Genomic DNA, 26,890 nt, shown 5'->3' with positions numbered 1-26,890 from the left:
CCACCCATCCCTCTACCTGCCCATCCTTCCATCAACTCACCATCTCTCCATCCATCCTTCTTCTGTACACACTTCCTCCCTTCCTTCCTTCTTGTTTTGGTTTTTGGGAAGGGTAAGATGTTATGCTACTGCAGAAACTATCCCAGAACGATGTAGGTAACTAAACTGTTATTCCTCAGTGAAGAACTTAGCTTGAACTCTGCTCCGGTCCCCAACATGGAGACTGTTATCTTTATAAACTCTTTTTTTTGTTCTGGGAACACTTTTAAGTTCTCCCTTTGCCTTGGGTAAGGGGCAGAATCCATTCCGGATCTCTTTTCCCTTGCATAGTGGTGTACATGAATCGCAGAATTTTTATGTTTTGCTGAAGTACAATTTTTTATGGATTATACTTTTGGTGATGTGTCTAAAAACTCTGGCAAACTCAAAGTCATGAAGATTTCCTGTGTTTTGGTTTCCTTCTGGAGGGTTTATAGTTTTGGCTCTAACATATAGATTTATGATCATTTTGAGTTAATTCTTTGGCATTCTGTGAAGTGTAGGCCTCAATCAGTCTTCTCATGAGGATTTTCAATCATCCTGGAGGCATGAATTGCCTTGGCATCTTGTCAGAATCAACCAGCCATAAATGCCAGGGTTTATTAGGGACTGTGACTTCAGTCCATTGACTGATCTGTCACCCTTGTGCCAGGAGCACCATCTCTGCTGACGCAGCTCTATAGTTAAGTTCTGACATGAAAAGTGCAAACTTTGAGGTTTGGCAAATGTTTTGGTATCTCATAAATTTAAGGTCAACTCGTCAATCTCTGAACACAAACACACGTATTGTGTTCATCTCCAGGGTACAAAATTGGAGGCCACCCCCCCACCCCGCGTTTTACCTAGAACCTGCAGCTGGCTCCTCCCATCACTCAGAAATGGGCCCTCAGGCCCTCCCAGGGAGCCCTCAGCTGGTCTGCCCCCCTCAACCTGTTCCTGTTACTTTCTATTCCTGAAGTGGTCTGAGTCCACTGGGTCACCCCTGCCCCACCGTCTTTCTAGCACCCCCCGAGCTGGAAGCATCTAATAAAAACTCCTTAGTCTTCCCTCAGTGGATCCTCAGTGGCCCTGTCCAGTGCGGGGACCAGGAAAACCATCAGTGGGATGGAGCACAGGGGCCAGGCAAGCCAGAAGCCCAGTTCAAGTTCTGGGAGCATCAGTTGGAAGCACCCAACGAGGGAGTTTATCTATTGTCTGACTCCCAGGGCCTCAGCTCTCCACTCTGTGGGACAGGAGGCCCAGTTCAGGGAAATGGTACCTGTACCTGCGAAGATGAGCATTCTGTCAGAGAGCCCTGGAGCAGCCCCTCCACTTCCTTGTTGGTAAGTCCGCATCTGGTCAGCCATTGAGCCCAAACTGGAGCTTGGTTCCCTGAGCTTTTCAAATCCTGAACTTGTAGCACCCCCAGGCACTAGTGAAGACCTCTGCCATGCTTCTCCCTGCAAGGAGGCGGGTGGACAAGAGGACAGCAGCCTCCCTGCTTCATGCTGCCCCTGCAGGGCAGGGCAGGGCAGGGCAGGGCCACACGGCACAACATGCCTTAATCACACGAGGGCTCTGCTGCCTGCTCTCTCCAGAGACAGGTTCCTTGGGGTGCCCGGGGGTGGGGGTGGTATGAGGCATAACCTCTAAGCAGCACAAGGGGCCCTGAAGACATCACAGACTACCCCAGGCACACCACTCTGTCCTCACTTAAGGGATACCAAGAGGCCCTGTCAACAAGTGCCCTTCGCTGTCCTCATGTTCTGCGATCACAGCCAGCCTACTCCTGTGAAGGCTGGGCTACTGCCTCCCCAGCCCATGGGCCTGTCGAGAGCCCCAGAGCTAAAGGAGGCACCTCATCCAGAAGCCTGGCACACATTGTTTGTCCCTCTCCCTCCAGGGCAGGGACACTTCTTATGTGTTCCCTGAGACCCCCCGTGGGTGTCTGATAAATGTCACACCAAGCCCAAGCAGGCAGAACTCACAGCTCCAAGTCACATTTTGCCCAAATCTATGTTTTATTTCTGCTGGACACGCCACCTGTCTAGCCTGGCCTGTCCCAACTCAGCTGGAGCTTCTGAGGGGTTTGCCCACCATGGCATGTTATACAGTAGCCCCTGGAACCAGGCAGGAATGCAGCCCAACCCCCGGACAAACCTTAAGCTGGGAAGCAAACCTCCCTAGTGAAGGTCTAATGTCAGGGAGGCCAGCTCAGTCACAACTATAGGAAAGCAGTGGTTTTGGACATATCGCCTGCCCTCTGTGGTCTGTTCCTCACAGAAAAAATACAGCCACCTTGGCCCTGGGTCTGAAGTGGAACCTTGGATTGCTGCAGTGAGAAAATAGCTGAGTACTGTCACTTATCACAAGGACCCAGATGCCCAGAGGGACCAGGAATGCTGTGGACCTGGGCTGGTGAGGGACTCCCAGCACAGACAGGTGTGGCTGTGCTTTGGTCTGGGAGGAGAGAGGCTCACACTGGCCCCAGGAGGCCTCTGGGTTGGTCTGGCCCCCTACCCTTGGCCTCCTGCTGGCCCTGTAGTCGGTATAGTGCCTCGACCTGCCTCCGCTTGTCCTTGGCCCGGGTGATGGCTGTCCGGAAGAGCCTACAGAAGAGGTGGACGGCTTGGGGAGAGTCGTCATTGGCAGGGATGGGGTAGGTGATGAGGCAGGGGTTGCAGTTGGTGTCCACGATGCCCACAGTGGGGATGTTCATTTTAGCCGCATCTCTGACAGCAACGTGGGGCTCGAAGACATTGTTGAGTGTATGCAGGAAAATGATGAGGTCTGGCAGGCGGACAGTGGGACCGAACAGGAGGGGTGCATTTGTCAGCAGGCCGCCCTTGAAGTAGCGGGTGTGGGCGTACTCCCCACAGTCACGGGCTGTGTTCTCGATCAGGTGTGAGAACTGCCGGTTGCGGCTCACAAACAAGATGATGCCCTTGCGGTAGGCCACGTGGGCAGTGAAATTCAAGGCCAGCTGGAGGTGCACAGCCGTCTGCTCCAGGTCAATGATGTCCTGGTCCAGGCGGCTCCCAAAAATGTACGGCTCCATAAATCTGCCAGAGACCCATGGAAGCAAGGGCTGTGAGGGCCAGCTCGCCAGCCCTGACCTTGTACAGATGCCCTCCAGGGACTCTCAGGCTCCTCTGTGGGGGCACTACAGCTGGGAGGCACAATGTGAAACATTCCCCATGTGACAGAGAGCACTAGTGATCCCTGCCCAGGCATGTGTGGCCACCTACATGCCTTGGGCACATGGCTTAACCCCTCCATTCCTCCACCACTTGCTGTGGGGATCCTAACACAACTAATATCTCATGAAGGTCTGGACATTTAATTGTGACAACAGGACATTCTGTCCAGTGTGGGCACACAGCTACTCTTTTTGTTACTTGAGGTCTCTGGGGTTGGGCTGGGGGACCAGAACCGGGGGGGAGGAGGTGGTCCGGGCCAAAAGTACTGAGGGTTATCAGGGCAGCAGCCTACACTTGTGGGGGGGAATTGCAAGGGCACAGGACTGCTGCTGGCCTGGGCAGAGAACAGTGGGGAACAAGAGACGGTTGTGCCTCAGCTTCTGGCAGGTGAGTGGTCCACACTAGCAGTTCCCAGGTCCTCACCTCCACCTTCGGTCCACTCTCACTAGAGTGTGTCTCTTCCTCTCAACTGACTGCTCATCAAGGATGACCTCCATCTTGCCAAGGTCAAATCTCAGCAGCACTGACAGAAGACCTTGTCTTCCCATCTCACCCATCCTCATCCCTGACTCTAAACTCTGTAATGCTTGGGACCCCAGCCCACACCTTCTCCTCAGTTGCTCTAGAAACATCCCTCCATGCCAAGGGCTCCTGGGGCCTGGCTAGTCTTCTAGTACCCAGGTCGCCTCTCCATGGGGACAAAAGGCTCCAACCAAAGTCCAAGGTGCCTGGCTGATCCCTGCTGCCTCATCTACCTCCAGCCCCAGCCAAGGACCCCTATGCCTGCATCCATTTGCTGCCCTGTCTCTTCTGCCACCAGGAGTCAAGCCCCCTTCACCCTGTCCGTCCTCCCCACAACAGTCAAAATGACCATACAAGAGGCCGGGGAGATGACTCACATCTGTAATCCTAGCACTCTGAGAGGCTGAGGCAGGAGAATTGCTTGAACTCAGGAGTTTGAGACCATCCTGAGCAAGAGTGAGACCCTGTCTCTAAAAATAGATGGGCATTGTGGTGGACACCTGCAGTCCCAGCTACTCCGGAGGCTGAAGCAAGAGGATCACTTGAGCTCAAGAGTTTGAGGTTGCTGTGAACTATGACAGTATGACACCCACAGTAGAGTGCCGTAGTATCAAAGTGAGACTATCTCACCAAAACAAAACAAAACAAAAAAAACACAACCATGTAAGAATATGGACCAGTCGTCGTTTTTCCTCCCCATAGCTGGGAACGTTCTGCCCTGTCCCATCTGACCAACCTTACAGCCCCCATCGCTGACGGGCCCCACCCCTTAGCCTTGGGTCTGTGAAGTTGCAGGGTCCTTTAATCCTCTTAAGTCTGTCCCTGCTCAGGCTTTGAGCCCCACTCCAAGCACACAGCAGCCTGGCTGAGTCTGGAGAATAACCAGCCCCACTGAGGGACTCAGTGCTCCCACTTGGAGAAGAGGGCTGTACTCACTTGCATAAAACTGACAGAGACCAGCTTAAAAGTGGTCCTAGACCCAAGGCAGGAGGTCCCAAACCCTCCTGGGAAGCACCGCTGAGAAACATTTGCCAGGCGTCACCTACCTGTGCCGACAGCCAGCTTTGTGTCCCAGGTGCACTCGGGCATCGAAGAGACTTCTGACAGAAAACAGTTCCTTCACTTGGAAGAAGTCTGAGTGCTTAAGGGGCTCATTCAAAATCTTGTCAGTGAACTCTATGGCAGGGAGAAGGACAGGATGCTGCAGTTTCCCACCTACCCTACTCCCAATGGCCTCCTGTGACACTGCTGGTGGGAAGGAGGACACAGCACTTGAAGATGTCCAAAGCCCCAAGAAAGACCCTGGGGGCCAGGGGACCTTTCCAGGAAACCGAGAGCCAGAGCTGGGTTTGGCTCCTAACTTTGCTGCCCAGTGAATCTGGTGAACCTCACCTCTCCGTCTCCTGACTTTGAAAGCAGAGAAGCAGAGAAGGGCCCACTGGGGCTTGAGGTCTTTCTGGCACCTCCCAGCCTCCAAGTCTGGTGCACGTGTCAGGTGCCCAGTCAGAAATTCGCCATTAAGAGCCCAGGAAGGTGGATGGGCTCCACGCCTGGTACTCAGAGGTCCCTTAGGCACATGAAGACGAGCTCAAGGCTGTGCCTCAGTGGTTCGGTGACACTCCTCACAGAGTGAAGTCCTGTGTTACACCCCTGGACGGCTGCTCCCTGTCACACTCACCCTTGAAGAGAGATGCTGGCCTCAGCCCCCATCAGGAAGTTCACAGATACTGAGCAGCTGGGGCCAGAACTGGGAGGCCCGCACGTGTGAGAGACTATAAAGCCTTGCTTCACCTGGAGCAGTGACAGCAAGGCGGGGGCGCTGGGTACTGGGACAATACACGGTAGGTCCCAATCGAAACTGTAAAATGCCAAGGAGGGCTGGGGCAGGCTGTACCTTCTCTCCTGGAGCCCAGGAACTCCAAGGCTCACTCCTGTCTAAGGGGCACTCAGGACTCCTGGAGGCTGGAAACCCTCCCGAAACTCGGGGGCCTCGCGCTTCCCATCTCACTCCCCACCACTGGTCAGCTGAGGGGCCGAGTTACCGCTCCTGTCTTCAGCCTCTCTGACCGCAGGGGCTGCGGCGCCTCCAAGTGTCCTGGAGCTGGGCGGAGCTAGCGCGGGGCTCGACTTGAGGAAAGTAAGCCAGCGTGACCGGGGCCAAGCACCTGCGCAGAAAGCAAAACCTCTAGTAGGCTTTGAGCGCAAGCCGGGCTTCCCAGCGCGGGGTCCAGAGCACAGCCGGGGCTGGGGGGAGGCTGCCCACCCGTCCCCCACCGGCCCCCCACGTCCCTGTGGCCCCTCCAGTTCCCCCTCCCCAGGGTCCTGCGGGCGCGCACTCACCCGCACCCAGCAGCCGGGGCAGCACTCCCCTGGCGGGAGCCATGGCGGAGACGCGGCGCAGGCGCGGGTCGGGGCCGTCTCCTCCCCAGGCCTGACGGAGCGGCCTCGCTCTTCCGCCGTCACCCGCGCAGGGGCCACACCGCCGCCTGCAGGCCCGGAGGAGCCACTGCGGGCCGTGCCCCGAGCGCCGCGAGGGTTGGGTCCTCCCGGCGGGGCGGGGTCCTGCACCCTACCGGGCTCAGCTGTGCGACCCCCAGGCCAGGGGACGGGGCCGGCCGAGGAGCCCCTCGTCGCTCGTGGGGAGCCTCAGGGCGATGAGGATCTTCACCTCCCGCTCCACGAGTTCCGCCCCGAGCCCAGCGCAGCCTCTCGCTCTCCAAACCGTTTTAATTTCTAAACAGTGTTTGGCTTAGGAGGGTTCCGTAAAGCTAGCAAAAGCTCGGGGCTAAATTTAGTCTCGGAGTGTTGGGGGCGTGCAGTCCCCAGGGTCAGGGAGCCGGCTGGCCTACTCAGTAAGCGTCCCCTGGCTGCGAACCGGGGGCACCTAAACCCTGTCCCTGTGCCGGTGGCATCCCGGGGCCTGGAGGACGCCCCCTCCGCTGGGGTAGCCGGGACGCGCCCAGCAGCTGCGGAGGACCCGGCGGCCCCGCCCTGGGGCTGGAGGCTGGGGGCTGCTCCCCTTCGCAGCCCGCGTCCCTGATGCTTCCAGACCCGCCCTAACAGGTCACCTGACCTGGCTGTCGCCTAGCAACAGGACGCCACCGACCGTCGTGGCTGGCGGAGCCGCTGGCCTGCTGTAGGCAAAATGACCGAGGAGACCTCCCAAGAGTGCGCGGAGCCTGCGCAGCCCCAGGTCGCGGCGCCCCCGGAGAAGACCTGCGACTTCTACCGCGTGGGCAAGGACCTGCCGGCCAGGTTCAACAACCCGGGGTGGTTCCGGGGCTACAGGTGAGGAAGGTGGTGGTGGTGGGGGCGGCCAGGGTCCGCGGGCCTCCACCGCACCGGCTGGCTCTGGAGTGTGAGACCACTCCCACCGCTCTGAGACCCACCACCGTCTTGAACACAGATACGAGGAGTGAGTGGTCAGCTAGGGCCTGCGCCATTTCCCGGCAGCTTCAAGAGGCTGGGAGGTCAGTGCAGGTCAGGACAGTGGGGTGACCCCAATGGAAGTCAGAAACCCAGTTCGGGTCTCAGTTTCACCGTGTGACTGGGTGAGTCTCTTCTCCCTAGCCTAAAACTCCTCTGCTGGATGTGAACACAGAGTGAACACAGGTTCACCTCCTCGTCCAGGGCAATAAGAAACCCTTGATTTCTGCCCGGCAGTTGTGAGTGCTGCCCTGCCAGGTGCTTTCACATGTACCGCCCCCCACCTCCCCCGACCCTCAGCCACAAGAATCCTCTAGGTTGGGTCTTTAGCCCTCACTCTGATAGAGCCGCCTGGATATACACAGAGAACAGCTCACCCTGGAGAGTTTGTGGTGTGTGAGTAAAGCTGGAGTGTGCCCTGAGCCAGACAGTCCTACTGACCAGTAGGGGCAATGTTACACCTGACAGAAGCATGGCCTGGGCAAGGGTGGGAGCTGGCAGATGGAGGGACCCCCAGGTGGCAGGGTCTGAAGGCTGAGCCTAAGCTCCTGATAACCAAGGAAATGACGGTGTGTGCCAAGTTCCCGCAGGGGCTGAGGACTAACATTTGCTGGCAGGGTGCCCTGTAGGGTCTTGGTCTGCCTTGAAAAGAGAAGGGACAATGGTGAGCCAGAGGCCAGGGGGACTGTGCCTGCCAGGATGGTCAGCCCTGCACTACCAGTCCTGTGTTCAAGGCTGCATCGCCAACTTGGACACATGACTCTTTCTTTGAGGGAGTTTCCAACGAAGTTCCATTAGCCAAATACTTTAAGGCTGTGGGTTTGGGCAGAATTTGAATAAATGGGTGGCAAATAGAGTGTTTTTCATCCACCAGGACCAAGAAGACTGCCTCGTTTTACAGGACCAGTAACCAAGCTTACGGGAGCAGAGCTCCCACTGTGCATGAGATGCCGGTAAGTGAGAAGCAGACGGGGCTTGGGGAGGGGGTGTCTCTAGGAAGAGGCCAAGAACCTGGAGTTCTCAATAGGTCAACACATCCACAGAGGGGAGGGGCGTGGGGGGCAGGTTCCAACATCACAAAGGGGAAGGAGGAGCCTCAGATCGTTCTGGAACAGGGTAGTGGAACGAATGACTAGTAAAGTGTTTGGAAGGATGAGGAAAGCATGTAGACATGCTTACATATCACCCTCCTCCCCACACACAACGTTCACACTCAGGCACAACCATCTCTCCCACCTTAAGGCAGTTTTGAGGCTACTAAAGAACTCCTTTCTTCCTGGAATTATACTTTATTTCATGAGATGTTATCTTGTGACCTTAAGAGGCAGTACTGGTTAGCAGCACAGCTGCTGGAAGGTGAGGCACATTGGCAGGCAGAGGGACCTGTGTCCTTTGTCGGGGGGGGGGGAGGGCTAGAACCATCCCTACCGCTCTGGAGGTCCAGGTGAAGGGCCAGGTGGACCACCATAGCATCCCCTAGCACCCAAGACACTATGGCCATCTATTTTAGGGTGAGAATGAGAAGGGAGTTTTCTTACCCCCAAATATTCAACATTTTGAAAGTTCCAATAATTGCTTATTTAGTTGTGTTGATGAGTGAGATTGCTGTTATGAGAAGAGTGTCTAAAAAGTGTTTGGAGATTTTGGGAGTCATGTTCCCAGAATCAGATGATTCTGAGTTTTCCTTGAGAATAAGGTATTTATGTGACAAAGGTGTATTCACAAATCACCCTGGCACAAGGGTCCAGATGTTTTAGGTTTTTTTTTTTTTGCAGTTTTGGCCAGGGCTGGGTTAGAACCCGCCACCTCTGGCATATGGGGCCAGTGCCCTACTCCTTTGAGCTACAGGCGCCACCCGATGTTTTAGTTTTTCTAAAAAAGCCATTGCAGGCCAGGAATGGTGGCTCACACCTGTAATCCTAGCACTCTGGGAGGCCAAGGCAGGTGGATTGCCTGAGCTCAGGAGTTCGAGACCAGCCTCAGTAAAAGCAGAGACCAGACGTCTCCATTAAAAATAGAAAAACTAGCTGAGCATTGTGGTAGGGACCTGTAGTGCCAGCTACTGGGAGGCTGAAGCAAGAGGATCACTTGAGCCCAAGAGTTTGAGGTTGCTGTGAGCTGTGACACTATGGATACTGAGGGCCACAGAGTGAAACTTTTGTCTCAAAAAAAAAGAAAAAAAGCCATTGAAAAAATGTTCCTGCTGAAAACATAGGGTCTTTTAGTGCCTGGTGCTACCAGGCAGTGGGACGTGAGCCCAAGGGAGCTCACCAGGCATGTTTCCAAGGGGGTTTTCCTTGCTGCTGGTCGACCTGCTCTGCCTAGAACCAATTTTCCAGTTTTGTGACCAAGTATGGACTCAGTGAGAAGCTACTGCTGTTTACCTTCCGTGTGGGAGCAGAAAATAAAAATGCCTTGCATTTAAAAAAACGCACTGAAGGGTAAATTATTCCCTGATACCGTAGTGATGGATACATGTCATTTTACATTCGTCAAAACCTACGGAACGTACACCACCACGGGGGAGAGGACTGACATACACTACGGACTTTAATTTATCAAGTATCAATGTTAGATCCACGGTAACAGGTGTGCCACACGAAGGCAAGACATTAATGATAGGGGGACCTCTGTGTGTGGGGGCGGGGGAAGTCATTTATGAGCTCTGTCCTTCCTGCTCAATTTTTCTGTGGATCTAAAATTTCCCAACAAAGGAAAAGTCTATTAAACACACACTGAGGCCATTTCTCTTTGTACTTGCTTACTGCCAAGGAGATGAAACATCAGGTGGTCTGCCACAGGGATGGTCTAAGGACAGCTCCTCTGGGTAGGGTAGAATATTTGGCAAAGGTGCAGGCCGCTCACATCAGAAACCTCAAGGTCACCTAACATCGCTGTCTTCCTAGAACAGTCCCTCCTACTGGGTGGCTGCACACGCAGGTGGCTACACCACACTGCTGGGCAAGAGCTAGGAACTTCTTCACTTTGCAAGGGCAGCCCCTGCCCAGGCCGCTCAGCTGGTGGAGTGTGGACATCAGAATTATCTTAAAGCTCTACAACTCTAATTCTCATTTAAGGTTGGAATCCACTAATATAAATATTATTTCTGTTCCACAGAAGAGACAACTGAAGTTCAGACAGGCCCAGTAACTTTTGCTAGAGTTGCATGGTTAGGAAAAGCAGATCTGGGGGTCCCTCCAGGCCTGACCCCCAAGGTAATGCTCACAGCACATCCAACCAGGCATGGAAATGCCACACCAGGTGGCCTCGTAATTGATCCTGCTATCAACATAATAGTGACAGGGGCAGTATCAATAGTTAACCCCAGACATTGCATAAATTGGGATAGTCAGGGGTAAACCAGGCCATCTTGCTTCTGGCTTCTCTGTATTTTCTTAAACTTTTTTTTTTTTTTTTTTGAGACAGAGTCTCACTTTGTCACCGTTGGTAGAGTGCTGTGGCATCATAGCTCACAGTAACCTCCAACTTCTGGGCTGAAGCAATTCTGTTGCCTCAGCCTCCCGAGTAGCTGGGACTACAGGGGCCCGCCACAACGCCCACCTATTTTTAGAGAGGTCTTGCTCTGGCTCAGGCTGGTCTTGAACCTGTGAGCTCAGGCAATCCACTTGCCTCGGCCTCCCAAGTGTTGGGATTACAGGCATGAGCCACTGTACCTGGCCTAAACATTCTTTTCTTCCAGAGTATCCAGTTGCTTGTCAAGAGTATTGTCATGCATCATTAATCTCAGTGTTCCCTTTCTCTTCTAGAAAGTATTTTATCCAACTTCAAATAAATTTTCCAGACAACGTGCAGCCACTGGAATGTTCCAGAACAACACTGTCAACGTGTACATGGAGAAGAGCCTTGTGACTGGCCCCGACAACTACATTACCTCCTTCGACCCGCTCAACTTCCACCCCAGTTACAATGTCAACAGGCCGTCCATCTGCGATTGAGGGGGGCTGAAAGCCCTCTCCAGGGGCTTCTGACGCCAGTGGCAGCCATTTGGAGAATTGTCTCTGATGCCTGACAATTCATGTGACTGTGAAGGAACAGACTTTGCTGCTGTCCTTGAAAATATTTTCTGCCCTGGAATAGAAAAATATGCACACAGAGGGGTGGGCTAGGGGTGGGCTGGGGTGGGGCGGGTGTTGTGAAGTCCTGTTTTCTCTATTTTACATCTAAGATGTATGAGGAGAAGATGGTAATGGTTGACTTTTCATTAAAGATATCATGTTCTGAATTTCTGCATCATCTAACATGTAATGACAGAGCAGGGCTGTGGGTGGAGGAACCCAGATCTTGGCCTGAATGGCAGGAGTGCTGGTGGGGAACCTCCCTGCCTCCCAGCGGTCTTTATATGGGAGCTACTGTTTGACCAACTGTGGCCTGTGCTGCAGCCCCCTGAGATCTGTGTGGGATGCCCTGCTGGGGTGTGGGCCAGGGCTGGGCAGAAGGTGTGACCAAGTCCAGGTGCTCCCCGGGGTCCAGCAGGGACAGGAGCCAGGTCCTTCACTGTTGATGATGTCAGGTTGTGGGGACGTGGGGGGGGGTCTCTGTTTATTTTAAAATTTCAATAAAAAGTAAAAAAACAGAAGCAGGCAAGGAATCATTTGTATTTTTCTAAGATAAGGGTATAATTAGGTTAGGTGGGTTTCTAAAGCAGCTTTTACTGAGAGTTCCAGGCTCCTCTATGAGAAACGAATGTTGCCTGTGACGGGATGTGTCTTTCAGACATAGCAAGATGTGCTCATTATAGGAAATTTGGCATGTGTCTAAACTAGAAGAAATCATTCTTACATACCATAGATGGTACCTCATTTACAGAGATTTTATCCATGAGGATTCCGTTTATGAATTAAGGAAGAAATTAAACGAACATCCTGACTGGTTATTTCTTCATTACAAACTTTTTGCTACTAATACGTGTACACAGAAGTAAACATTTTGGCAACATTCTTGATGTGTGATTTGGAATGCAAATGGCTTCTAGAGAAAATTGATATATTTAATAGAAAAGATACAAAGCTGAGCCTAGAAGGCAGAATCTATATTACGTCTTTCTCCCCACCTGGAAAGTCAGGCTGAAGGTAGGCTTTTACATGCCTTTGTTTAAAATAAAAAAATGCCAATAACCGTTACATGTTTAGCCTCTGTTGATGTAGGAAAAGAATACCTCATCAATCCAGCTCTGAACACACAGAAAAGAATGAATTCCTTCCTTGGCAGCTGGTTTGGAAGGGCCAGTTAGCAAGTCCAGGGCAGGATAAAGCCATCAGCAAATGACTGCCCTCCCTCACCCAGACCTGTTGAGCTCCTGCACTGCTATGACCGTTCAGTGTTATCCTTTTTCCAGGCTGAGGGTGACACTGGGGCCCAGGGTGGGATCACCAATCAACATGCAAAGCCTGTGGCAACACAGGGGCTGCACCTGCCCCCAGGCCTCATAGACCTGAATTTGGCATCACGGTTGGGTGCTGAAATGCTTTCATTGGTCATGTCCAATAAAATGCTATTTCCCTAACAGCTGCGAATGAGTTAATGCAAAGTTACACTCTGCACATTTATTCTAAACCGAATAAGTGTCTGGAAAGATGAAAAACCCAATGCTATTAATATTATCAATAATATCAATATTAACATATGTGCCCATCTTCCTGAAAATTTAGTAACTGGTTTCTATCTCAGGCTCCCACCCACGTCCTGGTGTGTGCTGAGGTCTTTCCATTTCTCTGCCCTCACATGGTTTTCAAAGGGCTTTGGTGGTGTTACCTCATCTGATCCTCAAACCTGGGCAGTTCTTACTAATATGCCTCTATTTTCAGATGGGAAAACTGGGTCCCAGGGAAGTGCTGAGGGCAGGCCCTGGGCGTGGACCACCGCCAGGATGTCCTGGGAGGTGTGAGTCCAGCAGCATCTGACCCCGCAGGCTTGGCCTTTTTTTTTTTTTTTTTTAGACAGAGTCTCACTTTGTCACCTTTGGTGGAGTGCTATGGCATCATAGCTCATAGCAACCTCAAACTCCTGGGCTCAAGCGATACTCCTGCCTCAGCCTCCCAAGCAGCTGAGACTACAGGTGCCCGCCACAACGCCCAGCTATTTTTAGAGACAGGGTCTTGCTCTGGTTCAGGCTGGCCTCAAACCTATAAGCCTCGGCCTCCCAAGTGTTGGGATTTCAGGAGGCCCTAACTTTCTTTGCATAAGTGATATAAGAACTCCAGTGATTATGAATTTCAAGACATTTATCTTTTTAACACGTTAATTCTTACAAACTGAAATTTTTACGTGCTGAGGAAAAAAGAGTGTTTCCGGGAGGGATTACAGCATATGAAATGGATGGTTGAAAAATGAAAAGTAAAAAGACAGAAATCATTCTTTGCATCTTTGCACTGTGTTCTTAAATCGAATCAGAAAAATTACAGAAGAGGCAGCTGAAACATTTAGAGTAACAAATCAGTTTTCACAGACGTTGAGAAAAGGAAAGGAACAGCAATTTCTGAAAACCTCTCTTTATGTCATGAGTAGGTCTCTTTGCTTTATTTGGTCTTTTTATTCCACTTGGAAATTGAAAGTTAAAGACAAAGTTTCAGGCTGGGCACAGTGGCTTGCGGCTATAATCCCAGCACTCTGGGAGGCCAAGGTGGGAGGACTGATGGAACTCAGGAGGTGGAGACCAGCCTGAACAAGAGCAAGATGTCGTCTCTAGGAACAAAAACCAGAAAAAATTAGCTGAGTGTAATCCCAGCTACTGGAGAGGCTGTGGCAGGAGGATCACGAACCCAGGAATTTGAGGTTGCTTCTGAACTAGGCTGATGCCATGACACTCTAGCTGGGGCAATACAGTGAGACGGTCTCAAAACAAAAAAAATAAACCTCACAAAATTTCGTATCACTTTACTGATCAATTATTTCAGCTGTTGATTTGGTTTAAAACCGGTAACTTCTCACTTTAGATGTTTATTTTCATTCACATTTCTGTATTTTTCTTTATTAACCTTTTATCTTTTATAGTCATTTAGAATAAATGGTTTCAAATACATAGTAAAATGTGTTAACATGAAAAAATATGGACTCTCTCCACTCTTTGCATTAAATGAAATGGATCCCAGGACCCACTCCCTGGGAAGGGAGAGGGGTTCCTTGGGTGTGACAAATCCCTAGGTCTTAAGAACTAAAAATAAAATCATAATTATCTCCCTAACTGATCAAATAGATCCACTCTTGACAAGGGGACCTCAGAGGAACCTTAAAAACTGAATTTCCAGCCACGATGGGTTGGGAGTTTGGATACATCTTGCTAGAGGCGTTAAGACATAAATGACCAGCATTAGATATCCTAAGAGTAGTGGAAGGAACTCTTTATGGCAATGAGATACCAAATTATAAAAAGAACCCAAGGCCAGCTCGGCATCCATAGTTCAGTGGTTAGGGCACCGGCCACATGCACCGGGACTGGTGGGTTCGAAACCAGCCAGAGCCTGCTAAACAATGACAACAATAACCAAAAAACTGGCTGGGCATTGTGGTGGGTGTTTGTAGTCCCAGCTACTGGGAGGCTGAGGCAAGAGAATCGCTTAAGCCAAAGAGTTTGAGGTTGCTGTGAGCTGTGACGTCACAGCGTTCTACCTAGGGCGACATAGTGAGACTCTGTCTCAAACAAACAAACAAAATCCCAAGGCCATGCCAGGCAAGGGTTAAGTCATATACCCTACACTTAAATAATAAACTATATTCTAACACCACAGGCTTTTCTTTTTCTTTAGCAGCTAAAGGAGCACTGGCCTTGAGATAAGCAAAACTGAAACAATTGCAGGTCCACTGCCAGACATTACCTTCCCCCAGCCCGTTTCACCAACTACAACTATAGCTCTGACTGGACCAGAAGCTGATGTAACTTTCTCCTGATAAGAGAGCGCCGGCCGGGGCCTGGTCCTGCCTGGTCTGTGCTGCACGCTGCGTGCCCCTGTGTCCCTACTTCACCTTTTGACACATGGGGCCTAATTTCAGTGCATTTAAATGTCAAGTCTCCACCCAAAGTAAACATGGGACACATTTGTTCAGTCCACATGCTTTAGGGCCCCTCTCTGTAAACATTTATAGTTCCTCCTATAACCTGATATATATGCTCACTCGGCCAACACATTCAACACAATTTTCTGTTCTGCGCTCACCACTCCCCCTTCCGACCTACTTCCCATTCTGCAGGTTGTGACTCTGTAAGAAATAAATTTTCAGGGGGAGAAGGAAGGGGGCTTGATAAGCTCCCACCTAATGGGCACACCTCCTGGGTGATGGGTGTGACTACAATTTGGACTTTACCTAACAAATGCAAGCAATGTAACCTAATCATTTGTATCCTTATATCAATCCGAAATTTTAAAAAAGTCCTAAGAAAAACCAAAATGAAGTTTCTTTCAAATTCATGAAGACATTTTCTAATTGACAGTCTTTTTTTTTTTTTGTAGAGACAGAGTCTCACTGTACCGCCCTCAGGTAGAGTGCTGTGGTGTCACATGGCTCACAGCAACCTCTAACTCTTGGGCTTACGCGATTCTCCTGCCACAGCCTCCCAAACAGCTGGGACCACAGGCGCCCGCCACAACGTCCGGCTATTTTTTTGTTGCAGTTTGGCCTGGGCTGGGTTTGAACCCGCCACCCTTGGCATATGGGGCTGGCGCCCTACTCACTGAGCCACAGGCGCTGCCCCTAATTGACAGTCTTAATAATTACAGCTGTGCAGAGGGCTTAACACACAGCCCACCAGGCTCTCCCTGCAGGGTGGGCACATTCACTCAGACCAGCTCTGGGACGTGTTCCTGTGATGCCCCTACCTCGCCACACCTGGACTTGTGGAGGTACCAGGAGACAGCTGCAAACACACAGGCAGCTACCTCTCCTGGACAGCTCCTGTCTGCAACACCGGCCATGGCCCCCCCGCCGGTACCTGCTGGGCAAGTGCAGGCAGCAGTGGACCTACAGGAGCAAAAGCTTTCAGACCACATAACACATGGGGCAATTCCAGGGATGGATGCCATCAGTAAAACCAGGTTTATGTCCAGTCTGTGAAAAGAAAGGATGTGCAAATGGAATAGTTTTCTTCAGTGGATTCTTAAAGTCACCAAATTGTTGCTGGAAGCAGGAAAGGGGGAGGTCCAAGGGTAATTTCCATCAGCATGAGATCGAAGGCTGGCTTACGACTCCCCATAGATGGCCCTGTTTTAATGCCACCAGGAGAGCCCTTCGGTCAGTTTAAACAAGCCACTGCTGGCTGTAACGAAGCCCAACCCGTAGGGCATCAGCACGTGGCTCTGTAGTGGGCTGTTCTGCAGTTTGAGTCCATCAACCAAGGACACACCATCTCCTTATGGAAACTGAAAATGGACCAATGTTGCATTAAGTGAGCAGCCCATGGTGACCAGAGGCCCTCTGCTTTGCATGTTAATAGAATGTATGAAACACGCTAACTGATGACAGTGCTACGGGTGCCATGTCCCCCCACTTCACAAGGTCATCCTTCCCAGGACACCAGAAGCTCTAGCTGCACTGCCGTGAAGAGGATGCGGGATGGGGAAAGACGTGAAGGGTCCTAGGTCTGGGGGAGACACATGGGAAGTGGCCTGCCGGGGTGCATTGATTGAGTCCTGGGGTGCCTGGGTGAGTGGAGCTCTAAACTTGCTGCAATGACAGGGTTCTCGTGACAGAACTCTGCAGATTCCACTTGCAGATCTGCAGAAGGTAAATTCCATGAACTGGCTTATGGGTACTGCGTAATTTATTTGTATTAAGAGCTAAGACAAATATATATAAAACCAGCTAGTTTTTCCTTCTGAGGTTTAAAAGCACTCTTTAAAAAAAAAAGTTAGAGCATGGATTAATTACATGGAATCGTTTTTCCTGGGAGTACTGAAGTGAATGAAATCTCCATTGTGGACAGTGACGGACAGTGCAGGGCCCAATCATTAAAGCTTCCCATCCAGCAGACTGTGGATGTCGTGTGGTACGTGGCCACATTTGGGCACAGAAGCAAATTACTGCTAAAACCCAGGGGTGCACAATGTGTAGGCAATTTGCACATCAGAATTCCAACAAAATTCAGATGCAAAGGAACCCCCACATCATGGTTAAATCAGGATGTTGGTAGTAAAACCTGTGCAATTGGCGATAGTTTGCTGGACAGTCACAATGTAAATGCCGTGACCGTCGGTGCCCGGCACCACTGTTGTCTGCACAGCAGCCGTTTGTGCTGCACGGCCTCAGCAGCGGGCACAGGATGCCACGGCAGCACTGCTCAGCCTGTACGCTGATGAGGCCGCCGTCTGCTATCAGTTCTCGGTGCAGGACAAGGGCCCTCCCGTCTGCCCCAGGGATGGAGCCCACAGAGAGCCATCTGAAGCTTGGCTTTGCTGTCTGGGCACACCTCACACTGGCTCTAGTTTCCAGAGGGAAGGTGTGAGGAGGTTTATTCCTAGCTACCAGGCTTGGCACATCAGTGCCCCAGGTGTTCAGGGTCCAAAACTAACACAACTCCAAGCAATGCTTATTCACCTGCAGAAATCAAGATAAGGAACATTTAGAAACATGATTAAAAATGAAGAACAGGAAATCCCATATAAAAAGAGGTTTATTTAGATTTAGAATCATCTAGTGACTGGACAGACATTAATCAACTGGGGCTCCAAAGCCACAGCAGGGCTCTCCTGGCCTCCACCCGCAGTGGCCCGGCTGGTTGACCCTTCGGTGCTGGTTGGTCTTTGTGCTTCAAAACATTTTCCAGCTGAAGGCTGTGACTGCCGTTTTCAGAAGACGTGCTCTGGCCTCAAGGGACTGGGGTGGGAGGTCCTTTGTACAAAAAGTGTTGTCCTGGGAGCTTCCCAAAAGACACCTTTGGGCATTTCAGTGATTCTTGGCGAGGGCGACTGCTGTCTCTCTCGGCTTGAACGGTGGTACCACTGGACACTGTCACCAGCGGTCTACTGGACAGCAACAGCCTCAGTGTCTGTGAACCTGGCCATGATGGTAAGAACCAAATGTTTGCTAATCTAAGACTTGCAAGCAGACCACAGAAAACTGCAGTTAGGGACGCCCTACAAAAGTGAACGACAATATTTTCCAAAAATACTTTTTACAGCACTTTAAATAATTTACAAAAAGCTACAAAAATCAAATTTACCGGGACACATCTGTTAAATAAAACCATGGTTTCATGTCAGTGTATATATGTACAGGGACGCGTGTAACGGACAGCGCCACGCTCTGTACTCACGAACACCACCTACACGTGTGCTCAGGTACACACACAGACAGCTTTCCACAAATGCTACGAACACCAGGATGCACACTCACAACTTGAGAGCTTTGCCCTTCACTACTGAACAGCCACCGCCATCCTCCATGGAGGTGTCGCTGAAGTCACTGGCGTCACTGCCCAGGGCCTCCTGGTCCTGGTCGTCCTTGTCCATGACCCTTTGTCGATACCGCAGGTCTAGAATGTTTTCCTCTGGGCCTGAGTTCTTCCTGTCATGCAAACCAAGCCCTGCCTGGGCCTTCCGCCGTGGCCAGGATCCGCCATCCTTCTTCCCGAGCAGGTGTGGGCTTCCAAACACAGGGCTGGGCCCAGCCTGGGCCTCCCTGAAGGCCGAGAAGGACGGGCCCTGCAAAGGCAGCCCAGTGTGGGGGCTGAAGAAAGCGGCCTGCTTGCCCCCCCAGGACACACTCTTTCCTCCGAAGTGGAAGAGCTGAGTGGACAGCAGGGGGGAGAAGCCTGTGAAAGGCAGGCTGGGCGGGCCCCTGGTCAGGCCCTCCGGCCGCTTCTCTCTCTCGTTCCCCAGGCCCCCTCTCCATGCTGAGTCTCTGCCTTCCGAGTTCAGCGCCCACGGGCTGGGCAGCCGACTCTGGTGGGCAAAGTCGCTCCAAGGGAGGGTGAGGTCGGCCTGGGGTCGAGTGTCCCTCTCAGCTCCTGAGCTGGGAGTTGGGAAGCTCCGGCTCCCATAACTCACATGGAAGGTCCCCCCGGCACCTCCTGCCTCGGTGCCTGCTTTGGCACAGCTGGGCAGCTGACCAAAACCACTGTCGGCGACAGCAGGCTCCGCCCCTCGTGGGCCATGGTCTTTGTGGACGTAAACGTTCCTCCTACTTGGAGACCCCTTGGCAGAGATAGTCCCAGTGGTGCCTCTGGCTGGAGCAGCCAGGCTCTTCCCGCCCTGGCTGAAGAGGCCAGTCCCCCTCTGCGTTCCAGCTCTCTCGGCTCCTCGTAGTCCCTGGGTCAGCTGAGGGGCCCCCTTAACTCTCTGGCTCCGAGTGCACACCCCGGGCTGCAGGGCTGGCTCTTTCCTGAACGACACCTCTGGCCTGGCGGGCCCCCCCAAGCCAAGAGTTGGGGCACCCTCTGCTTGAACTTCTGAGCTGCTCACGGATTCCTTAGCCTTTTCCGCCAAAAACTTCCTAATCTCTAGTTCGATGCTATCATTGCTGTCCACAGAACTGCTGTCATCAGACAGGAAGCTGGGGCTCGGAGCTTGACTCTGATGCTCGCCAGGGAACAGATTCCCTTCGGAGGCGTTTCTCCTTAATTGGAAGGTTGGGGCCACATCCTGGTCCCCAGTACCCTCAAGCTTGGTTCGCTCTGTCACACTGCCAAAGATGCTCGGAGGTCTTTTCACGGGGCTCTCTCCACTGTCTCTCTTGGACTTGGAGAGGCAGCTTTTCAGCACCTGTGGGGATCTGTCTTTCCAGTCTCTCTGGCACCCACCTGGCTTATCCAAGAACTGCGTCTCAGTAGTGCTGAACCTGACCTTCTTTTTACATGCAGCCTTGGGGTCCTTGCACCTCTTCTTAAGCTTTCGTTTGGATCTTAACAAGTCCTTAATGGCCGTGTCAAGGTCCTCGTCACTGTCCAGTGAGCTGCTCTTGTCCTCAGAACTCTCTTTCTCATCTACACACCTCGCATCAACCGCCTTACAGTGGCTCTGAGGCACATGTGCACCACTGGGCCTCCTGGCCTCACCCTCCCTCCCAGGGGCCTCGCCAGCTTTGCCCTGACTGGGCAGGTCTTGTCCATCACAGCCAGGCTCAGCTGGCCCCAGGGCGTGGTCAATGTCTTGGCCACCCTCTTTCACCACCTCCCTTGTTTTCTTGGGCGTGGATGGCCTTGCTGTGTGGCTGCTGCCCCTGTATTTCCTTTTACAGCTTAGTGACAGGTCTGGTGTAGGGAGGGGGGCCCTGGGGCCACCAGTCTGGCTGTTGGGACCTGGTGGTGACAGCGGCCTCTGTGCAGCCTGAGGGTCAATTTCGGCTCTGGCTAGTGAACTCCCTGACTGCGCCTTGAGGGCTAAAAACGTCCGGATCTCCTGTTCTATGCTATCGTCACTGTCCACGGAGCTGCTATCACCGCCAGAGCAGGAAGGCACGTTCGAGGAGTAGAAGAGTGGTCTTGTGGAGAGCGACCTGTCGCTGCCCTCCACAGGGGCTGGCAGGATTGCCTTGGAAATGTCCAGGATAGCTTCTGCACACATCAGCTCTGCAGACGTGTCTGCCCGGCATGAGGATCGCTCCACCAACTCGCTTCTGGAAGCTGTGCTTACTGCAAGAGGAGTTTTGGTTTCCTTTGGCAGCTTGGGCGAGTGGCTGGCATCAAGGTCCCCTGGGCCGGGCTCAGCAGGCTTTGCAGCCACGGACTTCTTCTTGCTGGGTGTTTTCCTATGGGTTTCAGGCAAGGCACTTTTCTGGGCACTGCTTGTGTTGTCTGCGGGCGGGTCAGGCCTCTTGTCCTCCTGGCACGGGGCTCTCTGTGGCGGGCCCCCACTGGCCTCCTTCCTTGTCTTCTCCAGCTGGTACAGCTGGATGGCTGCCTCGATGCCGTCGTCACTGCTGGAGTCAGAGCCCTCAGGCACCAGGGCCGCACTCCTGACCCGCTTTCCCCGCCTTGTGGTGCCAACACTCCTCTTAACCCCGCCCTTACTCTGCGTGGCTTCTGCAGGGCGGCAGGGGGTGGCAGGCTTGAGGGCTGCCGGCTTTATGCTGCCCAGGGTCTCTGGCCCGGAGGTGATCTTAGACCTGAGGCTTCTGGGCTGTGCATTCACCTTGGTGAACCTGGGAGGTTTTCGGAAGACAAACTCCTTACAGGCTGCCTTCAGATCCTGCCGTGGTGTCCCCTTAATGGTCAGCTCTTTGCAGGATTTAAGCAGTGATTTGGCCGAATTTTCATTTGGCTCTAGTTTTTTATCCACGCACCCATCACATTTGGGGGTTTCATGTTGCCTTTTCTCATTGAGAAACTGCTCTATTTCTGCCCTGATGCTCTGTTCAAAGGAGTCATCGCTGCTGACACTAACCGGGGAGGTGGAGCCTTGGTCCTTGCTGGCTCCCACGTGGCTGCCAGGGATCAGTTTGGGGGGACACAGAGCAGCTGGGGCACTGTTGTGAGGAGGCTCCGGTTTACATCTACTGGTCCCGCCTGTGGCTCCAGAGGGCTGGGCCCCACTGGGCTGGGCCCTGCTGGACACAGGCTGTGTAGCTCCACCCTTTGCCTTCAGATACTCTTGGATGGCCTCCTCGATGTCCCGGTCCACAGAATCGTCACTGTCCGAATCCAGGACCAAGGGGCCAAGGTCTGCAGCTTCCTCCTCCCCCATGGGGTCAAAACTGTCAGCACGACCACAGGCAGCAAATGCAGGTTGCTCTTTGCACACAGCAGGGTTGGCAGCCAGCCGGGTGTCTCGGCACCGCTCGGCCCTCTGGCTTCTCGGTGGTGCCCGCTCATGGTTCATGCCCAGAGCAGCCTCGTCGCGCTGCAGAGAGCTGAGGATCATCTGCACTTTGGCGCTTACAGATGCTCTCTTGACACCCTCTTTTGACTCTGAAAAGCACCCGGGAAACCTAAAGCTCCCCGGTGGGCCAAAGGCCTCCCATTTGGACTGGAGAGCAACCACTGGAGGGGCGTTCATGAGGAACATTCTAGCAGACAGGGAGGGAGGTGCAGAGAAGCAACGCTTTACTCTTCTGCGGGTCTCACATCCTGGCAGGAAAGAAAGCACACGGGGTGACGCATGAGTCAGCAGAGGAACAGCATAGGGGGTCATGGGGCCGAGACAGTGGGTTAGGATCCTCCATGCAGCTAGCTAGGCGTCCCTGGGCAAGTTACTCATGCTTCCTGGGCCTCAGTTTCTCAGACAAAAAAGGGGCAACTTTCTTCCTCCAGCCCAGGTAGCGCTTGTACCTACCACCACCACCCACAGGCACAGCGTGCATGCCCGTCACCTCCCGGTCCCTGTCATTCCTATTCTGGGCTTCCACCTTCTCAGCAAGAGGAGAACAGAAGTTTTATTTACCTCAAAAGGTTGCCAAGCAGTGCCCATGAGATAAGGTCTGTAAATGCATCTTTGTAGGTTGAAAAGAGACTCTGATGAACCCAGAACTAGGGGGTGTTTGCGAAAAGATTCATTCTTGACCTGACCCACAAGCTCCTGGAACAAAAAGTTGCATGATGTGAGCAACGATCAAAAATTACTTGCCCAAACATCTTAAAGAGTTGATTTTAATAAAGCTTTTTAAAAATTTATTTTATTTTTTATTAAAGCATAGCTGTGTACATTAATGCAATCATGGTGTACCATACACTGGTTTTATATACAATTTGACATAGTTTCATCACACTGGTTAACATAGCCTTCCTGGCATTTTCTTAGTTATTGTGTTAAGACATTTATATTCTACATTTAGTAAGTTTCACATGTACCCTTGTAAGATGCACCGTCAGTGTGGTCCCACCAATTAATAAAGCTTTTTCATATTAAAATGTTGAATGTATATTTGCCAGATGGTCTCATGGGCCACAGCATGTGTTTGTAGCCCCAAACACAGTTACGAGTCCCTTTTTGTTCTGTGCTTCTTTGTCAGAATGGCTGAGCAGCTCCTGGGAACACTCCAAGAACCTGTTTGTGAATGGCCCTTATGGGAAAGGCCTGAGGATGCCCCTGCAGGGAGGAAGGTAAAGAACATGGTGCTCAGAAAAACCAGGGATGTCACAGGACTGCCACTGATTCTTAACAGGCTGCTCTGCTCCCCACCTGCTGGCTAGCCTGGAGTGCAAAGCAGTTCACACGGTAAAGGGAGAGCTCCACTGGACTGTGGACCCAGGAAATGATGTCCCCTCAGGAACGGGCTGGGTTAAGCTTCTGCCACCCTCCGGATCTCAGTGGCTGGGCTGCAGGTGGCCTATGTCTGCTTTGCCTCTGCTGTGGACCCTTCTCCATTTTGCCAGGAGCATCTTTCTAATAGTACATAATCTGGTGTTTACATGCCACAATTCTTTCCCCAAAAGGTGGGCTGGCCACTTAGACGCAGGCATGCCCAAACAATGCAACCAGCAGTTAACTGAAGTGTGTGACCAATTCAGAAGTCAGTCACTTGCTATGACCAATCTCTACTTTAAAAGTGAAGCTAAGATGTAAGAATTTACTGCAATTACTTGAAATTCTCTTCAAGTCCAGGTTCACCGTGATGAAAGGGCAATGTCCCAACACATTGCCGGGGTTAGGTCTTCAGCGCTCCACTTACACTCCAAAGAGTCTTTTGCCTGCTTTTTAAATAGACTTTTGACTCCCAGAATTAAAGAGAATCAGAGGCATCTAATTAGAAGCTGAAACTTCAGTTCATAATTTTTTTTTGGCAAGAAATACCATTAACTTAACGGCTCAAAGGCAAACTAAAAAGCACATAATCAAATACATTTAACTACAGCTAATGAACAGCTATCCTGGACAGTGGATATGATGCTATAATGACCAGGTGGAGTGTGGGATACCCCAGTTCTCAGATTCTGAGTCACCTGCAATGGGGGAGGGGCTCCCCACTTATATGGCCATCATTCAAATTGCCCTGGCAAAATTACAGAAATTACAAAATATTTGCATAAGCCTTGGCCCGTGAAGAGCCTAAGTCAAGACTTACCTTAAAACAGCAATACCACCTTAAAAAACAGGCCCCCAACAAAGCAAGAAGGGCTGCACTGATTTTTACACACTAGGGTGCAAGGTTGGGGGAAGGGAGTTTTCCTGAGGAAAACCACTCTGATCTCCACTAAATTCACAGCTTTTAAATGACTGTAGATAGAGATCTGACTCCTATCGGAACAGTTTTCGCAACTGTCAAATTACCTAGTCGGAGAATGAGATTAAACAATCTAAGGAAGTCTCCCAGAGACAGCTTTAAAACAATCACCTACAGGACATGAGAGATAAATCATTCTGCAAAACTCCCCTGAACTGTACTTGGAGAAAAGTGTGAGCCAAAGCCAGGGGCTCAGGCTTTGTCAAACTGTCACTCTGCACCCAAGGGCCCCTAGAATAAGATCTTGAGGATGGCTGGGAGGGCACCTAGCATCTGTATCCCAAAGCCACCAGGTGCTACAATTTAAGCAGCAGTGAAGGGCACCTGGGCATCTTCTCAGTCTAGACAAAACCACACTCAAATCCTGTCACCTTAACTGGCTGTCCACCCTTAAGAAATGGTTACCAAGAAGCGGGTCAGCTTGTGTCTGTACCTCCCAGCTGGGGTTTCCCCCCAGGATTAGGGAGCCAGGGGCTGCCGGCCAGGGAGGAAGAGCACCGGTCTAGGAGGGGGGTGGGCAGCTGGAGGGCCCTCTCCAGCCAACCTAAAGTGGGCGTGGGCTAGAATTCAGTTTGAGCCTGCCAGAAGCTTAGATTTGACAGTATCACAAGCTTTCCCCCAGCACAGCTACAACGCCATTTCCTGTGCCCGCGGACTGGCAAGGTGAGACCCTCACACCGCCCCCGCCCTTCCACCCCAGAGCACTACTCAGCCAGGGGGTCCGGGGGGGGGCATCTCCCAGCGCGGGCATTCACCCCAGCCACCCAGAGCAGCAACCCGGTCCAAGGGCCAGGTACGCGCGAATACCTCCCCAGGAGGAGGTCAGGCCTCCGGGCTCATCTTCGTCCCCCGGAGCTATTTTTCTGGGATGCCGGGACTTGGGAGCTTGGGGCCTGGGAGCTCAGCGACCCTCCCGGAAGCTCCGCCTGGCGCAGGGCGTGAGCTGCAGTCCTGAGACCCAACAGGCCCTCGGTCCTTCTCAAAGGGCAGCGGCCGCTCTGGGGTAGGCCAGAGGCCCCCGCTCCGCGGGCCCTCACCTGCACCTCACCTGGGCGGGCGCGCTCCCTGCCGGTGTTCGAGGAACGCGCGCGCGCGCGCGCGCCCGCCGGGGAGAAAAGCGTGCTCCGAGGCGGGAGCCTGAAGCCGCCTCCAGAGGCCGCGACCCCCTCCCGGGACAGGGGCCAGCCCCCGGCGCCGGGCCGACCTGTCTTCGCCCCTCCCAGGGGAGCCCCGCGCCGCCGGCTGCCGCGGCCTGTACGGCGCACCGCCCCCGACCGGCCCGGCCCCGGCCCCCTGCCCGCGCCCGCTCACCTCCGGCCGGCCGGCCCGGCCCCCGCCACCCGCCGCCCGCGGCCCGCCGCGCCGGCCCCGCCTCGCGTCCCGGGGGAGGAGGCGGCCGGCCGGGGGCGGGCCGGGAGGCAGCCGGGCCAGCGCGCTCCGCCCTCGGCCCGGGCGCGGGGAGGGGGCCGCAAGGGCGTCCGGCCGGGCCCCCGCCTCCCCGCGCGCCGCCGCCACCGCCCCGCGCCCGGGCCGCGCCGTGAGCCGCACGGGAGGGGAGGGGAGGGGAGGGGCGGGGCGACCCCCCGACCGCCCCCTCCCAGCGACCTACCGGGCGGCGACGGCGGCGGCAGCGCTCCGGAAGCCGTGCCCGGTGGCTGGGCATCATGGGAATGGCACGGCCGAGTTCCGGGGGAGGCGCGCGGCCCGGCCGGACCCCCGCCCGCGAGAGCGCGCCCACCTGCCGCCGCGCCGCCGAGGGGCCGCGGGCGCCCGCCCCGGGAGGCGCCGAGGCTCCGGGCTCCCCTCCCTGCGCGGACTCGGCTCGGGGCCCGGATCGCCCGCGGTGCGGCAGGGGAACGCACTGGGCGCGCCGTCTGGCCCCGGGCCCCGCAGGTTTCGCGCCGCGGCCGGACAGTCCCGGGGCCCGGAGAACGCCGGGCGCGGAGCGCGCCGCAGGCGGCCGGGAAGTTGGCCGCGCGGGGGGCGTGGCCGTGGGAAAGCGCTCGGAGGGGCGCGGGCGCTGCCCCCCACTTGTCATTCTAAGCCGCAGGGTTAGGACACGCTCCTTCGTGGCCCGCGCCTTTTCGTGTTTGGCGCTGCGCTTGGCAAGGTGAAATTCCTCGCCTGAAGTTGGTTGGCGCTGAGCTCGGGTCATGCCCGCGTCTCCGCGCGTCCCTCCAAGTCCCCGTCCCCCTTGGCTTGGGTTGTGATGAATGAATGTCAGTGTGTGTCTGAGCTTCCTTGCCTCACCCGCACTCAGGAGATAAGGGTACTAGGGCCCAGAGTGGATGGAGTGGCAGAGAAGTGTGACCGGGGGGCCCCCCTGGCCAGACTCCGGGTTTTGGGGTGGAGGCCGGGGGGCCGTGGGTGACCCTGCACAGGTGCAGCCTGGGTCTAAGGGAGAGAACATGTGGGGAGGAGAACTGTTTCCTAGAAACTTGCCCTGTACTGTAGGTCAGGTTCTATTTCTCTCTGATGCTCACTGCCCTTGTGGCCTTGCAAGTCTTTCCAGTTTTGTTTGTTTTTAACAAATTGGGTAGAGAGATTTGCCTAAGGCCGGTGGGATGCTAGGCCCCGCAGGGAACAAGCCAGAGCCACCCCTGCCCTCAGGGCACAGT

General features: G+C 53.6%; 3 protein-coding genes across 14 annotated transcripts; 1 reads left to right on the top strand and 2 right to left on the bottom strand.

Moving 5' to 3' along the window:
• Positions 1-387: 387 nt before the first annotated feature.
• On the bottom strand, positions 388-6,269 carry MRPS2 (mitochondrial ribosomal protein S2). Its single transcript, XM_053571337.1, has 4 exons — positions 6,081-6,269; positions 5,783-5,905; positions 4,787-4,916; positions 388-3,080 (listed from the first exon to the last, which is right to left on the bottom strand). Exons 1-4 carry the CDS (start codon positions 6,121-6,123, stop codon positions 2,495-2,497), a joined length of 882 nt encoding a protein of 293 aa, XP_053427312.1. The 5' UTR covers positions 6,124-6,269; the 3' UTR covers positions 388-2,494.
• Positions 6,270-6,868: 599 nt separating this feature from the next.
• On the top strand, positions 6,869-11,267 carry PIERCE1 (piercer of microtubule wall 1). Its single transcript, XM_053571340.1, has 3 exons — positions 6,869-7,028; positions 8,041-8,119; positions 10,934-11,267. The coding sequence occupies exons 1-3, from the start codon at positions 6,886-6,888 to the stop codon at positions 11,120-11,122; spliced, it is 411 nt and encodes a 136-aa protein (XP_053427315.1). The 5' UTR covers positions 6,869-6,885; the 3' UTR covers positions 11,123-11,267.
• A 6,502-nt stretch (positions 11,268-17,769) lies between these two features.
• On the bottom strand, positions 17,770-25,911 carry PPP1R26 (protein phosphatase 1 regulatory subunit 26). Of its 12 annotated transcripts, none has more exons than XM_053575366.1 (5): positions 25,080-25,527; positions 24,678-24,816; positions 23,632-23,742; positions 22,493-23,137; positions 17,770-22,179 (listed from the first exon to the last, which is right to left on the bottom strand). In XM_053575366.1, exon 5 carries the CDS (start codon positions 22,115-22,117, stop codon positions 18,506-18,508), a length of 3,612 nt encoding a protein of 1,203 aa, XP_053431341.1. In that variant the 5' UTR covers positions 22,118-22,179; positions 22,493-23,137; positions 23,632-23,742; positions 24,678-24,816; positions 25,080-25,527; the 3' UTR covers positions 17,770-18,505. The 12 variants fall into 12 exon arrangements, with proteins under 12 accessions (XP_053431341.1, XP_053431359.1, XP_053431351.1 ...); XM_053575384.1 differs by having other exon boundaries at positions 24,706-24,816; XM_053575376.1 differs by having other exon boundaries at positions 23,632-23,739; positions 24,706-24,816.
• Between the last annotated feature and the right edge of the window lie 979 nt (positions 25,912-26,890).

Source organism: Nycticebus coucang, chromosome 2 (assembly GCF_027406575.1).
Source record: "Nycticebus coucang isolate mNycCou1 chromosome 2, mNycCou1.pri, whole genome shotgun sequence".
Classification (NCBI taxonomy): domain Eukaryota; kingdom Metazoa; phylum Chordata; class Mammalia; order Primates; family Lorisidae; genus Nycticebus; species Nycticebus coucang.
Note: the sequence above shows the minus strand (reverse complement) of the source record. Positions and strands in the feature narration are given on the sequence as shown.